Source organism: Scardinius erythrophthalmus (assembly GCF_964197995.2).
Source record: "Scardinius erythrophthalmus genome assembly, chromosome: 3".
In the NCBI taxonomy this organism is placed as follows: Eukaryota; Metazoa; Chordata; class Actinopteri; order Cypriniformes; family Leuciscidae; genus Scardinius; species Scardinius erythrophthalmus.
The window spans coordinates 13,057,384-13,080,169 of NC_138223.1; the positions used below are offsets into that span (position 1 = coordinate 13,057,384).

Here is a 22,786-nt window from a genome sequence, read left to right on the forward strand (position 1 = left end):
CTGTGGTTAATGTTCAGACTGTCTTCTACAGTATCTGTGTGACAAATTTCATAGCTTTTCCACAAGCTGTTCCAGCCCATAGACTCAAGAGCAGAAGAAGAAACGGAATAATAAAAATAGGAACGCCAGTGGATACAATTGTAAGCTGGAGAAACTGAAAGAACTGGTTGATGAACGACCACTCCTCGAGAAGACAAAGGACCTTTCTGGAAATTAACATTTGAACTCTCTCTTGTGAAACTAGCAAGTCTCACCTAAGCAATCCTAATCTACATTTTTTCCCCTCTTCCCCCATCCCTCATGCTGAGATCACCAAAATTCACCCAACAATCTATAATGTGAATAATTATCATACAGTATTACACATGTTTGGTATCGTTTGAAATGTCTCAGTGCAACTGGTACAAAGGTCTCATTCCCAAAGAAGTAAAACAAAAGGTAATAAGGTTTTAAGAGTTTAGAGATAACTGGCACACAAAGGAGGGTGGGTCTCCAGGCAAACGGGACTCTAAGCATCATGTATTTCCTAATGTCGGGTTCGCATCTCTTCTCTTTATTCCAGAGCATTTGATGTTTTGTATTGATTATCTTTGAACTGATTATGAAATTGGCATGATATATTTACCTGACATAATAAATTGTAACCATTGATTTTATTCTAACGGACTCTGGCATTATTTTCAGTAAAGAGTTAAAACGAATAGTCAAACATTCGCTCACATTTAATGATGCACAGATATCATTAAAACCTTTTCATTTATGGAGTCAGATGAAATAATGAGGTAATTACATATGAGAAAATGTATTTCATTTAATCAAATTACTTTGCCGCGAGGAAAGACAGTAATGCGCAGAGACCTTGACCCGCTGATCGGATGCCTCCATTGAGCGCGGGCTTACACAATGGCACAATAAGTTTGACCATGGGGCTTTAGAAAACGTTTAATATAGCACACAAGACTTTTGGATTACTTTTAAGATACGTATATGCTGCTTTTTTGTGTCCTTTTTGGAGTTTACCATTATAAATCACTTTCCACATTTCTTTTATGTAATAGAGCAGCTCAGAAATAACATTTCCCTTTGTGTTTCACAGAAGAAAGAAAATACAAGGTTGGAACTAGAGATGGGAATTTTGGGTCATTTTTTACACAAACTTTTCAACATATCACACCACATGTGGTGTTATTTATAGGCTGTGTGTCATGTTGAAACAGTTAAAAAAAAAAGGTATAAAAAAAAAAAGAGTAAAACAAAATTTAAACACATCTCACAACACCCTCCATTGTGTTCCACCGAGTTACACTCAGTCCACTTGCTTTTGAAAGAAAGAACCCGTCCTGTTTGAACACCCTGAAATCCTTTTCGAAGTGTACATCACTTTTGACCTAAATTGCTGCTCATTTTGACTGCAAGGTATCACTAAAAAAGACTAACAAATCACAAAATTAAGAACGAAGTGCTTTTTTTGCGATCGATGACTGCTGTCACTTCAGAGTACTCAAGTACTCATGCACTACTCCTTAGCTGAAACAGCATTGGGTCAAAAAATTCAAATATTTGTGAGAACCCTCTGCTTTTAACTCTATTATTTTATTTGTTTCATCCAGTTGTTCTCTCTCTCTGTCTCTCTCTGGCCCTTCATTCTTGTAGTGGGTAATTTACCTCCCTCTGGAGGCTCTTCAATTGCTCCTGTTTCCTTATTAAAAGAAATCTCTGTAATACGCATCACACTGTTCCTGCTGCTTTATTGATTTATTAGCAGATATAAATGTTTTTGTACTCTTGTTTATCTTCAATTCATCATTCCCCTCCCCTCTCCTCCCTTCCTATGCTTCCTGTTCCTCTTCTCTCTCATATGTCCTGCCTTTTCTTCCTCTTCTCTCTCTCTCTTTTCCAGCTAAACATGAACTCTGCCCCAACATTCATGCATTTCCCAGCCAAAGGGAAGCCGAAGAGGGCAGACACCTTTGACCTTCAGCGGATTGGCTTTGCCTCTGAGCAGCTGGCCAAGTGGATTGCAGACCGTACTGATGTGCAGGTACTGTATGATATACTGCTGCACTACCATTCTTTTATATATATATGTGTGTGTGTGTGTGTGTGTGTGTGTGTGTGTGTGTGTGTGTGTGTGTGTCGAATCAGCATATTAGAATATAGAGTTATTAGATCATTTGATACTGAAGACTAGAGTAATGATGCTGAAAATTCAGCTTTGCCATCACAGGAATAAATTATATTTTTAATGTATTAAAATAGAAAACAGTTATTTTAAATTGTTGTAATATTCCACTACTGTACTGTTTGGTTAGAAAATGCAGTCTTGGTGACCATAATAGACTTATTTCAAATATGTTAACAAAACTTACAGTTTTAGAATATGTACAAATAAATGTTATGTGTTTTATATCACTCTTGGTGCATTTCAGTGTTTAGCAAATACAAGTGTAAATGCATAATGTACGTGACTGACAGCATTTTGAAACGTAAAAGCACTGCTGTTGAAAGCAGAGTGCTCTGCCTTCCAGAAACATTTATTTATGATCTGTCTCAAACATTTTTTTATTCATTATTTTATAATACTAATGCTAAAAAAAAAAAAAAGATTGTTAGTTAGACACACTTAAATTAAACAAATTAGTTCAATCAAATTAACTTTTATGAGAATGTAGAACTTTATTTTTCTTTTAAGTTCACAAAACTGACATATTTTAAGTAAACTAAATTGATTCATTGTTTTGAGTTTTGTGAACTTTATTTATTTTTTTAGACAGATTTAAATTTAACGAACTGGGCTGGGATTTTTTATTTCCCAGCATGCTTAGCCGTGACACTTGAAAAGGAGAGTAAATGCTAAAATGTGTTATGATGTTTTGTTTTGTGCAAGATTAAAGTTAAGTGGGAGATTTAATATGGTATTTAATGTTTTGCTATGCTAATTTAGAACAGTTTCTGTTATGTGAGTTTTTGGGGGGTTGACATCATGGAGACGAGTGGACCATATGAGCTTGGTTTGAGAACAGATATGACAGTTGTTCTATATTGCTGTTCTCATTCAGCAATTACTTTGCTAATGCTATTGCAAAACATTGTGTTAACAATTAGCAAGTTAGCATTGACTGAATTAGCTATTTAAAGCTAGTCAAGTTTCCACTACTAAAAATATTTAAATTGAGATAACGTGATAATTTTAAAGCCACACCGCGGAACTTTTGCGGGCGCTAGGGGCACTAGACCTGGAACTTTCACGTCTAGCGCCCCTAGAGGCCACAAGCGCCACTGCGACTGTCGCAAAAGTCTAGAAGACAGTATATCAGAGCCTATGGTCACGTGACGGCCGTAAAGCGATACGTTCTCCAGGTCACATGACCTGTTCAACGACGGTCCGTCTCCTCCAAACTTACATAGGCGGTATTTCAAGAGGGCAGCCCCGCTCGGAGCATTAATAGTGTCAAACGCTGTATATTGGCCTGAGGAATCATTTAAAATAACTCGTATGCGTCAACTCTTTAGGTCAGTGGTTCCCAAAGTGGGGGTCGCGACCCCCCGGGGGGTCGCCGGACCCGGCGCAGGGGTCGAGAGATGATTTCTATAAAAAAAGTGGAAAAAAATATATAGGCCCTATATATTTTTGTTGCAATTAATTTAACTCGTTCGCACGTACGATCACACGTGATCAGTCTAGGCTGGTCCCTGGAGTGTACGATCACACCGATGTGATTAGAATATTAGTGCATGACATGAAATTCAAATGTGCTCTCGCGCGTTGGCTGGCGCTGAGCCAGAGACAGGCGCGCTCAGAGCTGTCATATATCACAACTTTTCAGTGTTTTCAACCACATAATGTTTATTTTAGGTTTCAGACATATAAGTACTAAAAAAAACAATACATTTAGAGTTTGTAAAGTACACTGATGTCAAAGGAAGAGGCAATAATAATCCTTTCCATTATAATTAGTTTTATTCATATCAGATACACATTGTGCAAGTAACTTTAAAGTTTACTCTATTCTTCTCCCAGTTCACCAGCCAGTTACTTTTATGTATTTCGAGAGAAGTGGGTGAATTCACGTGTTGTAAATCCAACAGATCCGATTCTCTGAACTGCGTCTGCGGCACAAACTAAGATGGCGGCGCCCATCGCGCATACAGCTCAACTAACGCGATCGTTATAAAGGTGTTTAAACAACAAAACACTTCCACTTGCATATATTTGACAATCGGAATATCAGATATTTCATGCCATATCTAACAAATTTGTGAATATTTTGAATAAAAAAGGAATAATGACATAAAAGCAAATCATCATTCATTCAGCTCTGTTGTTGCTGCGATATGTCACGTGACAAGCAATGACGCGACACCATGGAAACCATAAGGGGGGGGGGTCGCGGGGCAGCAGCGCCTTTATCATGGGGGTCGCGGGCTAAAAAGTTTGGGAACCACTGCTTTAAGTCACAAAGTCCACGGTGTGGCTTTAAGTTAAATGTATGAATTAGCTTACTCAAGCATTTCAAGTTAAGAGCAATTAAAATATACGAGTACGAAATAAAAATCTACCAGTTCTGCTTAACTTAATTTTTTTTGATGTAACTGATTACTTTTTTTTTTTTTTTTTTTTTTGTCAAATTATTTGGGTTTACAGTGTGGTGTCTTTTTTGCCTGATGGTTGTTTTTAAGAAATTAATTTGTATTTATTAGTTTGATTAATACTCATTTGAGAAGCAGCTTTTATGAGCTAAAATGGGAAGAAATAAATCTCAATACACTTTTTAAAAGTGATAAGTAACATCTTTTCTCCTGTCTCTTGAAAATGCAACCTCTTTATGACCTTTCAAGACACGTTAGCAGTTTTATACATAATAATATAGTGATTGTATAACTGATGCCAAAAGCTTGAAAGTAGGCTATAATTATGTGTCTGATAATTCTACAAGACTGTTTGAGGACAAATATAAACACTCTTTTGATTAAAGGATTTCTTCTGTGTTTTCAATGATTACAGTACAGACTTCTGTAATCCTTACTTTGTTGAATCTGTTTGGAATAGTGAACTCCTTCCAGCTTGCTTGGTAAATCTAGCTTTTTGTCAAAGCAATTCTTAAAGAAAAAAAAAATCAGATCAGTGATGAAATGTGCTAACTGAAAGATTCACAAAGCCTACGAAGTAGAACCGAGCAGCGATTTTATGCGAAGGCAGAGCCAGATACGGGGTCTCGAGGAAATGGAGACAGATAACATCAATTTCCCCATCATGTTAACATAGATTTTCCCTCCAGAGAAGCTCTCATTGAAAAATATCACCGGCACCTTAATGCATTTACAGACGACTGCCTTGGAGCACTGGCACTAATTCAGTTGCCTTATTAAGACTCTACCTCGGTCTCAGCTTTAATATTTTTGAATAAGTCACTTAAGGTATATACATATATCACCTTTAGGGAAGGGCTGAGTTAAATCAGTTGATGAAAAGCTACTTTTTTTTAAATGCAGTGCACTGATTTAGAAGCGCTGTGTAGATTTCAGCGGAGATCATATGTCAGTAATGCTCTCCCCTCCATGCAGTTGGACTCATTGGGCCCAATCATACACCCGGTGCAATACAGCACCAAGCGCGACGCCAGTGTTTTTTTTTTTGCTAGTTTCAGCCCGGCGCAGTTATCATTTTCACGTCCTGTGCCACATTGTTTAAATAGCAAATGCATCTGCTCCTATTTATGTGCCAATGGGCGTGCTGGTCTGAAAATGAGGTGTGTTCAGGCGCGTTGTTGGAGCGTTGCTATTTTGAGGCAACTGAAATAGATTTTTTATGTTATTTAAAGAGCACGTTAGTATGTGCCTATAGGCGGGTCCACAACGCGCTTACAATCTGCTTATTACACGCGCAGGGACGCGCAGCAGCACACAAACTAGCCAAATATTACAAATAAAAAGATTACCATGTAAAATATTAATATTGCGTACATAAAGATATGGTGGAATCCGACTTGTCCAGTAGATGATCTTGCTTTAACCTCGCGCACGAGCAGATCCGCTTGTGCTCTGTCATGTACTTAGCAATCCGCCAAGGCGCGAGCGCAACTGGCTTTTAGAGGGAATGGGAGATGAGACTCTGGTTGGTTTATTTCACATTTTTGCAGAGGCACTGAAAGACTTTGTGTACTTGTCACGGGTGGTTGCAGGAAGGCAGACGGAGACGAGGATATAATTCCAAAACGAAGGTTTATTGGTAATTAAACACAGGACGGCAGAACAGGTAGCCTAGCAACACACACTAAATATAACGGAGATCGGACGAAGACTGACAGAACAGACGGAACTAAAATACAAACACAGATAACACTGATTAACAGAACACAGGTTATACAGATGACGATGATTGACTAAACAGGTGATACAATAGAACTGAAAATGACAGTAACCATGGAAACGAAGGAGTGGCAGGAAAAGGAAAACAGGAACAAATCAAAACACAAACTGAAAGTCCAAACATACACTGACACGTGACAGTACTAGGTTTCAGAAGTTTTTTTTATAATTATTCTTTTTATAACTCTGTTTACTAATTTACCATAACTATTTTATTTTATTTTATTTTATTTTATTTCTCTGTTTACTAAATTACCATACCATTAGCTAAATTAGCTATTAGTCTTTGTCGGCCTATCTGTGCACATTGGATCGTTGCTCGTCCACCCCCTGGAGTAGACAGAATTATAGACGAAGTCGGCCATTTTTGTTAGATTAATCTGATCTGATTCGGAGGCAGCAGCAGAAGCTGTAGTACACATTTTGAACTTTAAGACCTTGAACGACAGGCACTAAACGTGTTTACAGCCCTCTGGGTCTCGCATCACAACACTCATAAATAGAGCATCCTGAGCGTCCAATGCGTCTTAGACTTACTAGCCCTCTAGGTCTACTTTTGGCCTAAGGTGAAGAAAAGAGTGCAAGAGGGAAGGGAGGGATCGTCAACCTTTGCAGGAATGAATGAATTCAATAGACAATGGCTGTTTGATACCTAAGGCAATTACCTTGATGCAGACAGTTAGTGACTTCACATGCAGTTGTTTTGAATGAAGTTTCCTCATCAAGAAAGGTTTAATTGAAAGTAAGATATTCAGACTATACAGTAACATACAAATTATGTTGAAAGCAGTTCAAAAACTGCCATTTACAAATTAATTACATACTTTTTCAAGTTTTACAAACTACCATTGACTGTTTTTAACTATGATGGTGACCAAGGTTGGCCTTGAGAATAACTTGGTCTTGGCCTTTTGAATTACTGTTTGAATTTTCCTTGCTTTTATTTTGTGATTATTTTATTCGTCTCTATGTAAAGTACTTTGAATTGCCATAATGTATGAAATGTGCTATATAAATACACTTGCCTTGCCTTGAGATTGCAGTGTTTTAACAGTTGAACCCGGACTTTAATTTCCTCTTCATTTTTTCATTTTGACGCTTTTTGACCCTGACTTTAGCCTTGTTCATTTATTTCATATGTTTACCAAACTAAGGTTTACTTTTTCATTTTGAAAGTGGAGTGAGGTTTATAGATATTGCTTCATTATTCCTCTTGTTTGTCTTAACACGACAGGTATCAGAATACTGTCATCTTCTTTTCATGTTTTTAAAGGGGTCATGAACTGGATTGTTTTATTATTTTATAATGTTTCCTGGGGTGCCCTTATAATGTTAGTATGATTTTTACATCAAAAATTGTCATAATTTATAAATAAAAGCCATTTTTCCAAGCCTGATTTCAGGCTCAGATTTGAACGCTCAGTTTTAAGGGGCGTGTCTGCTGTGAGACTGCCGTGCAAACGCCCACTGCTGTGATTGGCTGACATGCTTGCATATGAAATAGCTAGTATTACATGAACTCTCTCGAAAACTTTTACTTTTACGTTTTTACTATTACAGCTATCAAGATAAAAAATCGTGAAAAGTATCGTTTAGAGCATTATATTTAAATCTATTCCATCACATGAAAGGTTGCAGCATGATGAGCTTTGACTGAGCAGATGCGTGAATAAAGATCTTATCATTGCAACGCAATTTTTTGCACTCTCACAAATGCTTACTCCAAATCACAATGTAAACACGATGTGAATACACAGTAAGAGCTTCGTTGTGTAGTTTTAACAGTGTCATTATTTCATCACGAGTTTGGTAAGTGTCCAGATAAGCTCTCGCGGCTCGCGCTGTGCTGTTTGATTGACAGCTTGGGCGAATGGAAAGGGATCGTTCTTTGATCGCTTTCTGTATATAATTTAATAACAGTTTAAAAAGGATTATTTTCATAATACTACGAGAAATTATGTGAAGTTGATCGTTTAGTCACTGATGCATAAACAGTATTGAACGATTTTAAGAGAATCTGAACTTGAATAATTACACAGAAATCACTGATCGCAGATCAGGCATTAGAATACACATGGTTACTTACATGTTGCTGGCAGATCCGCGTCGGGAAATTGTGATTGACTGATTTAATAAAGTTTAACCATGCTGGAATCCGAAGGAAGCTTATGCAGACTGTCTTCTTCCACAAACAGGCACGGCACAATATTTAGTAAACAGCATGTTTATTGCTTGGAAGTAGCTTGATCCGGTTTAGCAATCATCATGTCGTCCTATGTTATTTAGCATGTTTGGGCGAATCGGTGGGCGGGGCTAAACAGGCCGTGTTGAAGTAGGCGTTGATCTTCTTTTGTGGAGGCGGTGTTTTATCCTCTTTTACGTCATAGTTCCCCACTTTGAAAAACGAGTCGTTTGCTGAGCCTGATGTCTATAAAAGCTTTTATTGGACTAACAAGGTAGTTTTCAGTTCTGAAACTTACAGGAGATTTTTATAGTATGATGATCTCTTATATGTCAAAAGCTCAAGGAAACTTTGATTTCTCAGTTCATCACCCCTTTAAAAACCCTATTTTAACAGGCTTGCATTTACCAATTCCTGAGAAAACATCCATCCATCCATCCATCCATCCACCCATCCATCCATCCATCATTTATTTGTATCTCTATGTAAATTGCTGTAATCTTTAATGCTGTTGTTGATGATGATAATAATAATAATGCTATTACCATACTCTGTCAAGGGTCAACATTTTACTTGTGTTGACAATTCGTATGCTTTATACCAGTGGTTCTCAACTCCAGTCCTCGGGACCCGCTGCTCTGCACATTTTGTTTGTCTCCCTTATTTAACACACCTGAACCAGATCATCAGCTCATTAGGAGAGACTCCATGAACTGAACTGAGTGTGTCAGATAAGAGAGACATACAAAATGTGCAGAGCAACGGGTCCCGAGGACTGGAGTTGAGAACCACTGCTTTATACTACCACTATTGTAATTATAATTATAGTCATAACAGGGTCCTAAATTCTCTTTCTTATTTTTTTTATTTGAACAATTTTACACCATGTTAAAATTGTTAAAATTATGTTATTGTGAATTCTAAAGATGTAATTATGTGATAAATCAATAAGTATTTAATTTTATTTTTAGGTCCCTTATCAAACACAAACTTCTGTTAGCTTTGACACTGACATGTTAACATCTTAACTTGTTACAGAAAGTCAGTTGCTTCCACTTCATTGCAGCATTCATTGTTCATGGAGCATTGGCATTCAAGTCGTTATTTCTTAAATATAAGGTGTTGGTCAAAAGTTGAAATTTGTTTTGTTTTGTTTGTCTAGATTCGGGTGTTCCGGCCACCCAACTACTCGGGTACGATCGCTCTGGCTCTGCTGGTGTCTCTGGTCGGTGGGCTCCTCTACCTGCGCAGAAACAACTTGGAGTTCATCTACAACAAGACTGGCTGGGCCATGGCCGCACTGGTGCCTAATGTTGATTATTTAGCCCTAATTTAAATTAAAATGCCGGAGCCATGCTTTCAGTTATAAACTGGCCAGATCAAACAACAGTGCATTTCCTGGCAGCAGTACAATGGGCATCTCGCTCTGGCCCTAGAACCGTTCAACTTCAGCCCTTTTGCTATTGCTTTATAAGGTCCTTTAAAAAAAATAAAACCAGCTGACCATGGAGTAAACCTAGATTAAAATTATTTATAGAGTTTTTAAGCCATAAAATAGGCCAATTTATTGTATCTAACCCAAGATGATGCAATAAAAACAAGACAACAGCTCAAGGGGAAAAAGCATAGTCTTGTTGTGCTTTTTACCACCTGGGGCCCAAATTATGTGCTGTGTCTTGCATAAAAGTTTGATTGAAAGTGTTGTGCTGTCTGTAAATTGTAGAGCTTGGGCTTTCAATATGTATTCCCCAAAGTCTGAAGGCTGACCTTTACTGCTCTGATGGATAAAGTTTGTTATCCACCATATTGATTATAATGGCAGTTTGAGTTTTTTTTTTTTTTTTTTTTTTTTTTAAGACTGCTAGAATGTAATCAATCTTTATCGTTCACTCTTTCTGTTTGTCATTCTCATATCACCATATAACTCACCTAACAAATCTCTCTTTTTCTTTTCCTCAGTGTGTGGTGTTTGCCATGACGTCAGGTCAGATGTGGAATCATATCCGTGGTCCTCCGTATGCCCACAAGAACCCTCAAAATGGTCAAGTGGTAAGTGTCTCTGAGCTCCATATGTGTCACACCACTCGTCTAAACCTCCTACACAGGGTGGAAAAATATGGATTTTAAAAAGTAATTTCCATGTCTGGATAAGTATGGGAAAAAAACCCTATTCAGTTTTCAAAAAATAAATTTATCATAAAAAAGTGTTTTCTTGGAAAGTTTAGTGACCCTTTTAGTGATTGTAAAACATGACTGAATGAATTCAAGGCACACATTTGCATTACGCAAAACTGTCTTTACCATAAGCAGGTATCTTTTAACCAGCAACAGAGTAAAGAGCAAACAATCATCTAAATCAGACTGTACTTTGCTATTTGATGATCATGCAACATCAAACCACATTTACAGTATCAAACTGGTATGTCAGAAGTGAATATATGCAGGTTATAAAGCCTTTTAGGTTTGTATGTAAGTGCATGATATCACTTTGACATAACCAATGAAAATAATACAGATGACTGTACTATATACCAAATATAGTGCTGAAAATAATGCTGTGTAAACCATTTATGTTAAAATTGGTTTGAAAAATGTACAGAGAGGATTTGAAATTTGAGTCTGGAATTTTGAAATGGAAAATGTGTAGGAACCCTGTTATAGTATCATATTATATTAAATATAGTATGCTAATAGAGTGATGTAACATTTATTGTGATTTAATTATTTATGATAACAAAAAAAATGCTTAAAGCTAGCCAGACACAGCACAACAATGGAAAAGGACATATTTCTCGAGGGGGGTGTGTGTGTTGATTGTTTAAATAATGGACCTTTTAATATAGCCAAGGCTTGTTGTTAATATGTACCATCCTGTGATATATTTACACAAAAACAATCCACAGCAGCTGTTCTGCATCTACCTCTTATTGGCTTCTAAGTGATCCCTCCAGTCAATAACACAATAAATCTGAAATGATTAAGGCCTTTTAATTATTAAAATATAAATAAGAGGATCAGCTTCTTTCAGTGCATAATCCTTCCCAGTAGCACTTCATCACCGTCCCTCATTAAGCTCCAGACAGGAAGTTGAAGCTGCGTTTCTTCATCTAATAGCCCTCTGAAGCAGAGGTGAAATGAAAATGCTGATGACACGGGGAAATTAAAGTCAGTGAGGTAAGATTGTAATATTTAACCTGTGCTATACAAAATATACCATTAGTGCCATTGTAAAGTTATTCCCCCATTGACTCAAGACCTCGATGCAAATTACCGTCCAGAGCCTAATCGACAATTAAAACATTTCCGTATCCAGGAAGAGCTAAAATATGTAAGAATTTCAGAGTAATGCCATATATATTAGATGGTATTACAGTATTTTTTATTTTTAAGTATTTAGTAAATATTACATCATGTCATAGTCATCAATTTGACACTATATTTTACTCAGACTCAAACCACATTTAATTTACTCTAATGTATAAGATGACAAAAATGTGTCATTTTTCTAGCTCAATGTTACAGTTAATCTGCTTTCAGCTCGTCAAACCTCAAACATACTGTGATTTATATTATTTAAATGGGGGGTGAAATGCTATTTCATGCATACTGAGTTTTTTACACTGGTAAAGAGTTGGATTCCCATGCTAAACATGGACAAAGTTTCAAAAATTAAATTGTACGTTTAAAGGAGTATTTCTGTGCCAAAAATTGTCCTTCCGGTTTGTCACAAGTTTCGGAAAGTTTTTTTCGAGTATGAGCATGTGTGACGTCAGATGTAACGGAATTTCCTTATACGGGTCCTAAGGGAACTTCTCCGGTAAGATCGCGGGCGCGCGCGCACTCGTACACCAGAGCAAGAGAGTGAAAGCAGTACCTCATCAAAGCGCTCTGCTCGGCTTTAGGGAAGTCAGTGTCACCAAAGAAGTGTGTTTTTGGTTGCCAGGGCAAGACAAACCTGCACAGATTCCCAAAGAACCCAGCGTTAAGGGAATAGTGGATGCAGTTTGTTTTTCCGGGGCAAAAACGAGTTGAGCAAGACTGTTTCCCTGCATTTCGACGATGATTGTTTTATAAACAAAGCCTAGATCACGGATTTGCAGATCGTCTAATGCTTAAGGATCGAGCAGTCACAATGATAAAGGTCCGCAGTCGTGCGTTGGAACCGCAGGCGGTGAGTAAAACTGTTGAACAAATGTATCTGTGTGTCACTAGCTCGGCGCGTTAGCACAGCTTTAGCTTCGCCCACACGGCCCGCCCCCAGCCGCTCGTTTTTTTCCGGAAAGACTCGGTACAGTCTATCTTTCACTTATAAATATAATAAAACTAAAGACTTTTTGGAGATATGAACGATGCAATACTACTCTATAGGTACTCAAGATTAACAGGAGATTGAGTGAAAATGAGCATTTCACCCCCCCTTTAAAATTAACTGTAATCTTTCTAGATTGTTGAAATCTGTTTTTGTCATGTGTAGACTAACATTCAAAAGGTCGTGTTCTGTTTTTTAAAACTTGAATCAGTTTAATACATCATTGCTGAATAAAAGTGACAGTAAAGAAAACATTTACACGCGCACACACACCCTTTGTATATAAAGACTGGAGTGATGGCTGCCATATATGGAAAACTAGTGCAGTACAAGAAAAAATGCAGAACCAGTGCAATGTTGCAGTAAAATGTGAATAGAAAACATAGCCTAGTTGTGTGAAAGCCACAGTCAGTGATTTGGTACAAAATAATTATGAGTAATAGATAATGTACAGTCACTCTGTTAATTCTCATAAAATAACCCTAGACACAAAGCATGAAATACGAAACAGAAAATATTGATTTCAGTTCAAATTATTGTTTCATGTCAGCAGACAGGGCAAAGTGCTCCAAGAGATATATGTAGGTAACTGGTTGGGATGGCAATCTATTGGACAGTTTAGAGACCATTATACAAACATATTTGACTACAGAGTGCCATGTTTGGCCAATCAGAATCAAGTATTCCAGTCTTGCGATCTTGTCCTGTCCATTTCATGTGGAGATATAAATACATAATTGTACACTTAGTATCAAAAAATGAGGAGCTTCTATAAATAGCTAAGATATCTCCACAAATGCTTGACTTCCCAGAGTATAAAAATCTCAGTCTTTTGGAAAAAGACAGGAATCAAAAAGGCAGAAAACAAACGAGCAGAAAAGCATCTCCGAGTGACAATTAAGCCAGAGCCATAGAGGCTAATGTACTATAAATTGTTAAAAAGGCTCATAGTGTGTCTCATTTGTTGTACAGGATTGGATGGTAAATGATGGTTCATTTATTTGGAGGATGTGCTGGTGAAGAGATAATGAGGGGAGGGAGGGGAGGGTGGTGTTGATTCTCTGTGTTATTGTCTTATGTCTTATTTCCTTTTATTCTGAGAATGTGGCCTGAAGACAGCCTTTATGAAATATTCAGGCCTGAACATTGATCCAGAGACATAAACACACTGCTAACAATGCCATGAATCCCATACTCCAGGCACTGAACATCTAGCTCACAACAGGAGAATTTCTGCGGATTGATCTGCGGTCCTTAAATCCCCAAGCTGGACCTGAAGGGGACACTTCTATTAGTGTGAAAGTACAGTGTCAACTCGTTCTCAATACTCCCAAAAATACAAAACTTGAGCAGGCTACGAAAATACCGACACTGATTCTGCAGAACCAATACTGTTTGAAAAGTTATTACTTTATTACTACTTTTATTACTTTTAACTTAAGTTACTTAAGTTATTAAGTTATTAAATTTAAATTATTTATACAGTGCTATGCATAAGTTCTACACAGTGTATATATAGGTGAAACTCGAAAAATTTGAATACCATGCAAAAGATAGTGTATTTCAGTAATTCAAATTAAAAGGTGAAACTAATATATTTAGTATATATAACTATATACATATGCATTATTATACTTTTCAGAGGGCCGACATTTCTGTATTTAAAATCCTTTTTTTTTCTTTTTTTTTTTTTTTTCAAGTAATATTCTAATTTTCTGAGATTTTGAATTTGGGGTTTTCAAAAGCTGTAAGCCATAATCATCAAAATTATAACTTTTGCACCATATTCTAATTTTTCGAGTTTCACCTGTGTATGTGTATATATATATATATATACATATGTATATATATATATATATATATATATATATATATATATATATATATATATATATATATATATATATATATATATATATATATATATATATATATGTATGTGTATATATTACAAGCATCTTAAAATACTTACAGGACAGAAGACCTCTCCGTATCAATTTCCTGGGAGGCAGAATTTGTTATAAAAATAGAAGTAATTTTTTTGTTTCTTTAGCAGTAGATATAATCTACAAGTACTCTATATAAATTACTTTAAAATATCAAAATGTTTTTTTAATCAAATATAAGCAATATAAGCGATGGTTCTGGTGCCAGAAAAGCACTTCAGGTGGTTACGAAGCGGCATCTGATGTCATTGTGTCACTGTGTCATGGATATTTAAAGATAGATTAGTGACCTCCCCAAATAAGATCATCCACTTTTTATTACTTGGTAACACCCTTCAAAAAAAGGGCCTGTTTTATGAATTCTCCGCAGCATTTGGCGAGCTCTTTTCCTCGTGTCTGAATCACTATTCACCCACGGCAACACACTTGACACATAATAGTTATAAAGTTGCTCTAATGCATGTTTTCTTCTCTCTACTTTGAGTCTAAATAAGTAATCTGTAGAGTGATATGTAGAGCGGTCTCATCCTTATCTCTTTGACCTCAAATTTAGCATATGCACACACACATCCAACTCACAGTACTGCTCTGTGAATACTATAACACTTCATACAAATGTTATATTCATTGTATTATAAATAAAATACCTGTGTAAGAGCTACATCATTGCCCATAAAAGGCTTTTCCAAGAAATAAACAAAATGAAGCAAAAAGCATTATACATTGATGCAGGATAATTGAATTCTTATGCATATTGCAGAACAATATATATAATTTATTTTGTTACATTCAATTGTGTACATATTGAATAGATTGCTTTTAATTTTTGTGACTGTTCAGGGTCATGTGAGTTCATGTCAAAAGGAATTTTATGCGATATGGCCAAAGCGTACAAGCGAACAATTAGTTATCCATGAGAAAAAAATATTATTCTTTGCTAAAAGGCCTCAGTCGTACACAAAACTATAGCATGTTGCTGAGATAGATTTTTGGTCATCATTTATAGTTGTGCATTGGAGTGTGAAATTAAAAAAAAAAAAAAAGTGGAAAGAGGTTGTGCGAGAGACAGTGGTTGGGAGAAAAAAAACATTACCCTGATTTTCTAAACTAAACGCTACATTTGCATGAAATTATATTTCTCTTGTCAGACTCTGAAAGTGCCATTTCCACATTTTCTCCGGCTTCATCCTGCAGCCCAGAGCAAAACCCATTTAGAGAGTAGAAGGTTGTTTTGATAATGAAGGCATCTGACTGCTTACTGACGAAATGGCGAAGAAATGTGAGGTGAAGCTACGCATCTACTTGTGGTTTCACACCTTAGGATAGATCTCACGCACACACAGACACCTTGCTGTGTTGATACTCAGGATGAACACGCTCTAGGCCAAAAGAGCTGAACAATTCTCAACATACCGTGCTATAAAGGAATTTATTTTGTCTTTATTTTTTGGATTTATGGAAATTTTAATAACTATTACAAAAATGCCCCTGAGTCAAGGTAAAAGGCACTGAGAGTTATTTGTTATGAGATGCTTTCATTTTTTAGCCAAAATCAGATAGTGTATCAGTCGAAACAAATGTTCTTTTGATGAAATCAAATGGTTTAGCACGTTTTTACCCCAAAGTACCTGCAGTATTCCCATTTGAATGATTCACAATGATTATAAAGTCATTAGTGAGATTTTTCTCTTTAAAATCATTGTTTCTCCGTGATAAAGTAGAAAATCACTTCACACCACTCACTAACACTGGTTCGGAATGTTAAAGGTCCCGTGTTATGCCCCTTTTTACAAGATGTAAAATAATTCTCTGATGTCCCCAGAGTGTGTATGTGAAGTTTCAGCTCAAAATACCCAACAGATCATTTTTTACAGCATGTTTAAATTGTCATTTTTTGGGGCTCAGAAAAACGCGCTGTTTTAGTGTGTGCCCTTTAAATGCAAATGAGCTGCTGCTGGACGACACAGGGGGGCGGAGCTTCATGATCTCGCGCACAGTCTCTCAGGACAATTTCATCTCACGGAATGATGATAATATCAGAAACTCTCAGTGACGGTGTTCAGTTCGAGTCGGACAATAATGCCTACAGAGTCAGATTGCTGTATAGAGATGAAACAGGTATAGTTTAGTAGTTTAATTACGGTTACTATAACGTATTTGTCATCTGCTTGTATGTATCCATTATTTATTAATAGCCTACAAGTCTGCTGTCTGAATGATGATCAAACATACTGATGAGTTTAATAAAGTTTATTGTACATCACACAAAAGATGAAGCGTCAGTTTTACTTCAGAAAATCACCGTAAGAGCTGAGTAAACACAGTAAGTTATACGAAGTGCGCAAGTACATAAACGAATTTCGGTAGAGTTGAGGGAGCATTCCTGTGGGCGGAGGTTAGTCAAAAAACGGTTTTAATGACGTCATTAAAGAAGAAGTAGAGAGATGTAGTCCAAACGGGCCGTTCGATGTAGTCAACTTCTGTTAAATAAAATATCTCGCTTGGCATTGAACTTTGAGCTTTATAATTTTACAGATATTATTCATATTCTAACAACAACATTACACACTAACTAAAGTTTGAAACATGGGATCACGAAGAACGGGACCTTTAACACTGACAAGTTGAGTGATGCAAACTGCTTGACCAATCAAACTTCTGGACCGGAAAGAGGTTAATTCTCTAGTGTTTGGCCTGAACTCTTCTTTTTGTGCTATTAATTCACTTAAAAGTTTGTCTCTTGAACTTTCTTTGAGGACTTGATCACGTATATTCAGTGTTCTCCTTCAAAGTCACCTGAAGATGCCAGTTCCTCTGCCCGCATAGCCTTTAGGTCACCATTTTCATTTCATTTCCCACAATTTGTTAATGAACCCTTGCAGCCTCTCTGTATCTACCAACAGTAAGAGGTAAATCATCTGCCCTTCCCTTCCAGCATGTTGTCACTTTTATTACATCTCGGCAAATATTTTGGCTTTTAGCTTGGACGAAACTTTGCTGGGGAGTCTTTATTAACCGAATTGAACTGTGAACTGAAGCATTAAATAAATGTTGCACTCTAGGCAGAGATTTTTCAAGATCTCTTCCTGGCAACTAGTTTTTTTTTTTTTTTTTTTTTCTGTACTCGCTGATGCAGAGGGAGTGTAGCAATAGAAATGAATCTGTACAGCAAATGGGAGCTTTAATTACAGCTGAAACAAGAGACCTGCGGAGAATAATAATAATAAAGAAAGCCAAAAGGAAAATAACAAACAGGAGAAGGAAAGGCAGATTAACTGTGAATTAATCACGTTGACGCCAATATTCCATTTTGCCAGCAGGAGTTTTTATGCTTAACTTTTCTCATTGTATTTGTGACAGCTAATGAATGGTGCATGTAAATAACCACAAAATACTTGTAGTCAAGTTTTTTCTTTTTCTTTTTTTTTTCTAAACAAGCAGCCTCCTTGTGTATTACCTGTTTGGGAGGCAGCATTTTTTGAGTCTCATTGTTGATTCTCCATTGGTATCAACTGGAGCTGTCAGTCAGATCCAGTCCGGAAGACTCCAGACTGTCTGCCACTGTGACCTCTCACAGCTGGTCAGTTTCCAACAAAACCTTTTTTTCTTTGTTGACATTCATTCATTTCCATGTGTCGTCTATTTGTATCCAGCGCATGGTGTGGTCGATAGGTGGTCTATTTATACAGGAAGCTGTTATTTTGAGGCATTGTAAAGATGTGTACATATTGCTTCAAAATAAGCTACTATATTTTTTTTATTTATTTTTTTCACCACTAGGGGTCGCTAACCTCTTACAATGTTGGCGTAGGTTGATGACGCATAAGCAGAATTATGGAAATTGTCGTCATGCCGAAGGATCTAATAATGTTTATGGATGAGTGAATACATTGATGTTTTTAACATGACTGTGGTTGAAGCATAGCATGATTGCTAATAAGGCCTCGTTTACACTGCAGGTCTTGATGCCCAATTCTGATTTGTTGCCTATATCTGATTTTTTTGACCGTCCGTTTACATGTTCTTTGAGCTGTGACCCATATCCGATTCATGGGTTTACACTTGCATACTATCTGAAACATCGTGCATGCTTAAAGGGTTAAATTATCTTGCACAGATGGACGAATCAGGGAACTACACTAACCTTTTCCACTGGTGGCACTTGCGCTACTAACTTTTTCAGTTACTGGCGCAAAACATGATTTGGTCGCACAAATTATTTATAGTAAGCCGCTCTGGATAATAATAAACAATACTGAAACTGTATTACATACAGATGTGTTTTTTATTTTACTTGCCTTCTTTTAAACCACATGCCTTCTTGTTTTTGTTTTCTTTAACATTGGTTGGGATAGATTTTCTCCTAAATGGATTTCAACATGCTATGGTTGGCACAGATGGGCAGACTCCTGAACTCTTAAGTAGTGATGCACCGATGTGAAAATTGTGGTCGATTCCGATAATAACCGATATTAATATTGCTGTTATGGCATAAAACAGTAAAAAAAAAAAAAAAACAGGAATATTGTGTACAATTAAGATAGACTACTTAATTTATTATTCCAATGGCAAAAATATTGTATCACGATTTTTTTCAGGAAAATCACGATTCACGATTTTATCACAATTCTTTTTTATGTTGGTTTTACTATTTTGCGACTGAGCATTACAGCCAAAACTTATGTCCATATTTTAAAAACAAAGCCTTGGGTAACAAAACATATATAAAAAAATAGCAGACAGGGGCGAAGATAAAAATATGTGTCATTATTTTCTTTTTGTTATTAAATATTAAGATCAAAGATGCACATTACACATACACAACTTAATATACAAATTAAATAAACAGTGTTTTATGTTTTCAGCTACAGTATAGGTGTATTTAACAGTAGCATTGAAGTAATTAAATGAACAAATATGAAAATAAAACAAAATAGACTTCACTGTATAAATTATACATTGATACTTAATAAAGCTACTTCAGTCAAGAGCAGTGAGTGATTTTCTCTTTGCATTTTGTTGTTTTATTAACATTAAAGGAATAGTTCTTCTAAAAATTCAAATTGTCATAAATTACTCTCTCAAGTTGTTTTAAACTCAAATGAGTTTCTTTCTTCTGTTGAAAATATAAGTTATTTGGAAGAATGTGGGTAACCAAACAGTTGATGTACCGCAGTGACTTAGTATATTTTTCTCCTTTGGAAGTCAACGGGGACCAGCTACTGGATAGCCACATTCTTAAAAATATTAATATTATAAAAATATTAGAAAATATTAGAAGGAAATTAATACAGGTTTGGAACAACATTAGAGTGCGTAAATGATTTTTGGGTGAACTATCCCTTTAAGGACAAGCGGCAGCGTGTTTACTATTGCTACTGTCTCTTTAAGAGTTGCGCGCGATGCGTCTAATAGACGCATTTGACAAGCAGATTTACTCAATTTTCTCAAGTTTGCTTTCACTTTAGACATAACCGACTTTGTTTATCTAAACCTTGTGTGTATTTAACAGTATAAGCACAATAAGACTCGAAAGATAACTTAGTCCAGTATCCAGGCGCTGGTAGACAGGCTTTTAGTGCATGTGAGCTTCACATGTACGCGCTGAGGAAGGAACGCACACGTTAGAACCACTGATCTATATAATGTCATTCTATATAGATCAGTGGTTAGAACACGTTAAAATATAAAACGTTAAATATTAAATGTAAACTATAGCCCGTCAATTTTCATTTTACAATTATCTTCTCTCTGTGTGTGTGCGCGTCCGTGTTTGTGTGTGAGAGAGAGAGCCGCTCGCGCACCACTGATACAATGGTAGGCTACGTTTTAATCTAAGTAACGGTCGCGGGGCTGAAGTTAACTTGATGTTTTGAATGCTCAGAGGCAGAGCAAGTTATAAAACGTATTCTTAAAATACACATTTCTGTTTTAATAAATGCTCATAGTAAATCATAGCATATTGCCTAAAACATAGGTACAAAAATAATCAGTGATACATTTGCGACCCATTAAAAATTAAGGTCGCAATGGCATTTCAAAAGGTCGCATATGCGACCATTTTGGTCGCAGTGTAGTTCCCTGACGAATGCAAAATATGATTGATGCTAGCTCTGCGATATGCGAAGTTCGCCAAACATCACCATGATTATGAGACGGAGGAGGACGAAAAGTGCGATCATTGCAGCCTGCGCATATGCTTCAGTTATCGTGTGCGAGAGAGATCTCAGGACTGGTGGGAGCATATTGTGGCGGGCTTTAACGAGGAGCAGTGGGTCCGAAATTTTAGGATGAGCAAGCCAACCTTTGATGCGTTGTCAACGTTTGTCCACATTCCTCTCCTACGTCAACACAACGTTTCGTCGGGCCATCCATCCCTTTGCAGAAGCGCGTTGGGGTTTCTCTCATCACGGAGACGTTGCCTAATGCCTCAGAAAATCTGATCTGCCTGTTTACATGACAGTCGCATTGGCACATATCCGATTTATATCTGATTTATTTCCACATATGAATGAGGCCTGAAACCGATCTCGAAATATCCGAATGCATGCGTTTTTTCCCTGTTTACACTGTCATATAACACATCCGATCTGTGTCACATATGAGCAAAAAATTGGAATTGGGTCACATTTCACTGACAGTGTAAACGAGGCCTAAGAGACAGATATCAGCGCCACACGCGAGTCCCGCGGATATAAAGGAATAAGGACATTTCATTCTACCGAACTACCCGCAAGTGCTGAATTAATACTCACACAGGTCAGTTTATTAGACGAATGAAACTTGAGGTAACACAGCGCTGTTTCACTTGGTCTACACTATCACACTAAACTGCATTTGAGTGTGTTGAAAGTTATAATGTTATGTTATAAAGTCGAAGTTTGTCACGGACGTGGAGCGCTCAGCATCTCGAAAACGCCATGCTGATATTGATCCTCGTTTTAGTTCTCCTTTTGTCCCAAAGTCTGCTTGCCATGATCCATAATGTTTGAATGAAACAACAACAGCGTGAGCGTGCCGCTAGACGTAACGCAGTTGTCCACGTCTGTCGCCATGGTTACTATGGCAGTACGGGCGGAAAGCAGGGATAACACGATAAACGTCATTGACAGGCGACAAGTGAACAGGGATGAGCCATTATTTAAAATTTCTCTGAAATTAAAAATCTTTGGGAACTTTGGGAACTTTTGGGATATTGTAAGTACACAACTGCAGGAAATATATGTGATAAGTGATTTTTGGATATTTTATTACAAAATTCTTACATATTGGACCCCATTGACTTCCATAGTATTTTTTTTTCTACTATGGAAGTCAATGGGGTTCATCAACTGTCTGGTTACTGACATTCTTCAAAATATCTTATTTTAAAGGAATGATCATATCAAAGTTCAATACAAGTTAAAGGGTTAGTTCACCCAAAAATGACAATTCTGTCATTAATTACTCACCCTTTTGTCATTCCTTATCCGTAAGACCTTTGTTCATCTTCAGAACACAAATGAAGATATTTTTAATTAAAAAAATCCGAGAGGTTTCTGTCCCTCCATAGAGATCTAACGCAACTGCCTCATTCAAGGTCCAGAGCGGTAGGAAAGACATCATTAAAGTAACTGTGGTTTAACCTAAATTTTATGAAGCAACGCGAGTGCTTTGTTTGCACAAAAAAACATAATGTTTACATAAGATATGAGTCCCAGTGAGTGGCAGTGAATGAGGTCAATCCATAAACATCAAAGTACTCACGTGATTCATAAAACGTAAACAATATGCATGTTAACATGATTTTTACGTGAAAAAAAAAAAATGCTTGCTAATCTTTTCTGTGTGAAATCATTTCCAATTTTACAATGTCATATGCCACAACAATGCACACCTAAAACACTAAAATGACTGTTAGAATTACAAGAACAACTTTACAGCTCAAATAATAGTTTATAATAGTTTTAACCTAAGAATTAATGTAAGTGCTTTTACTCA

General features: G+C 36.7%; 1 protein-coding gene across 1 annotated transcript in view; it reads left to right on the forward strand.

Moving 5' to 3' along the window:
- Nucleotides 1–22,786, forward strand: part of tusc3 (tumor suppressor candidate 3) — a 105,635-nt gene that overhangs the window by 47,822 nt on the left and 35,027 nt on the right. Inside the window, exons 4-6 of the mRNA XM_081360876.1 lie at nucleotides 1,901–2,041; nucleotides 9,714–9,854; nucleotides 10,511–10,600. Of these exons, the coding sequence (XP_081217002.1) occupies nucleotides 1,901–2,041; nucleotides 9,714–9,854; nucleotides 10,511–10,600 (372 nt within the window). The remainder of the gene's footprint in view (nucleotides 1–1,900; nucleotides 2,042–9,713; nucleotides 9,855–10,510; nucleotides 10,601–22,786) is intronic.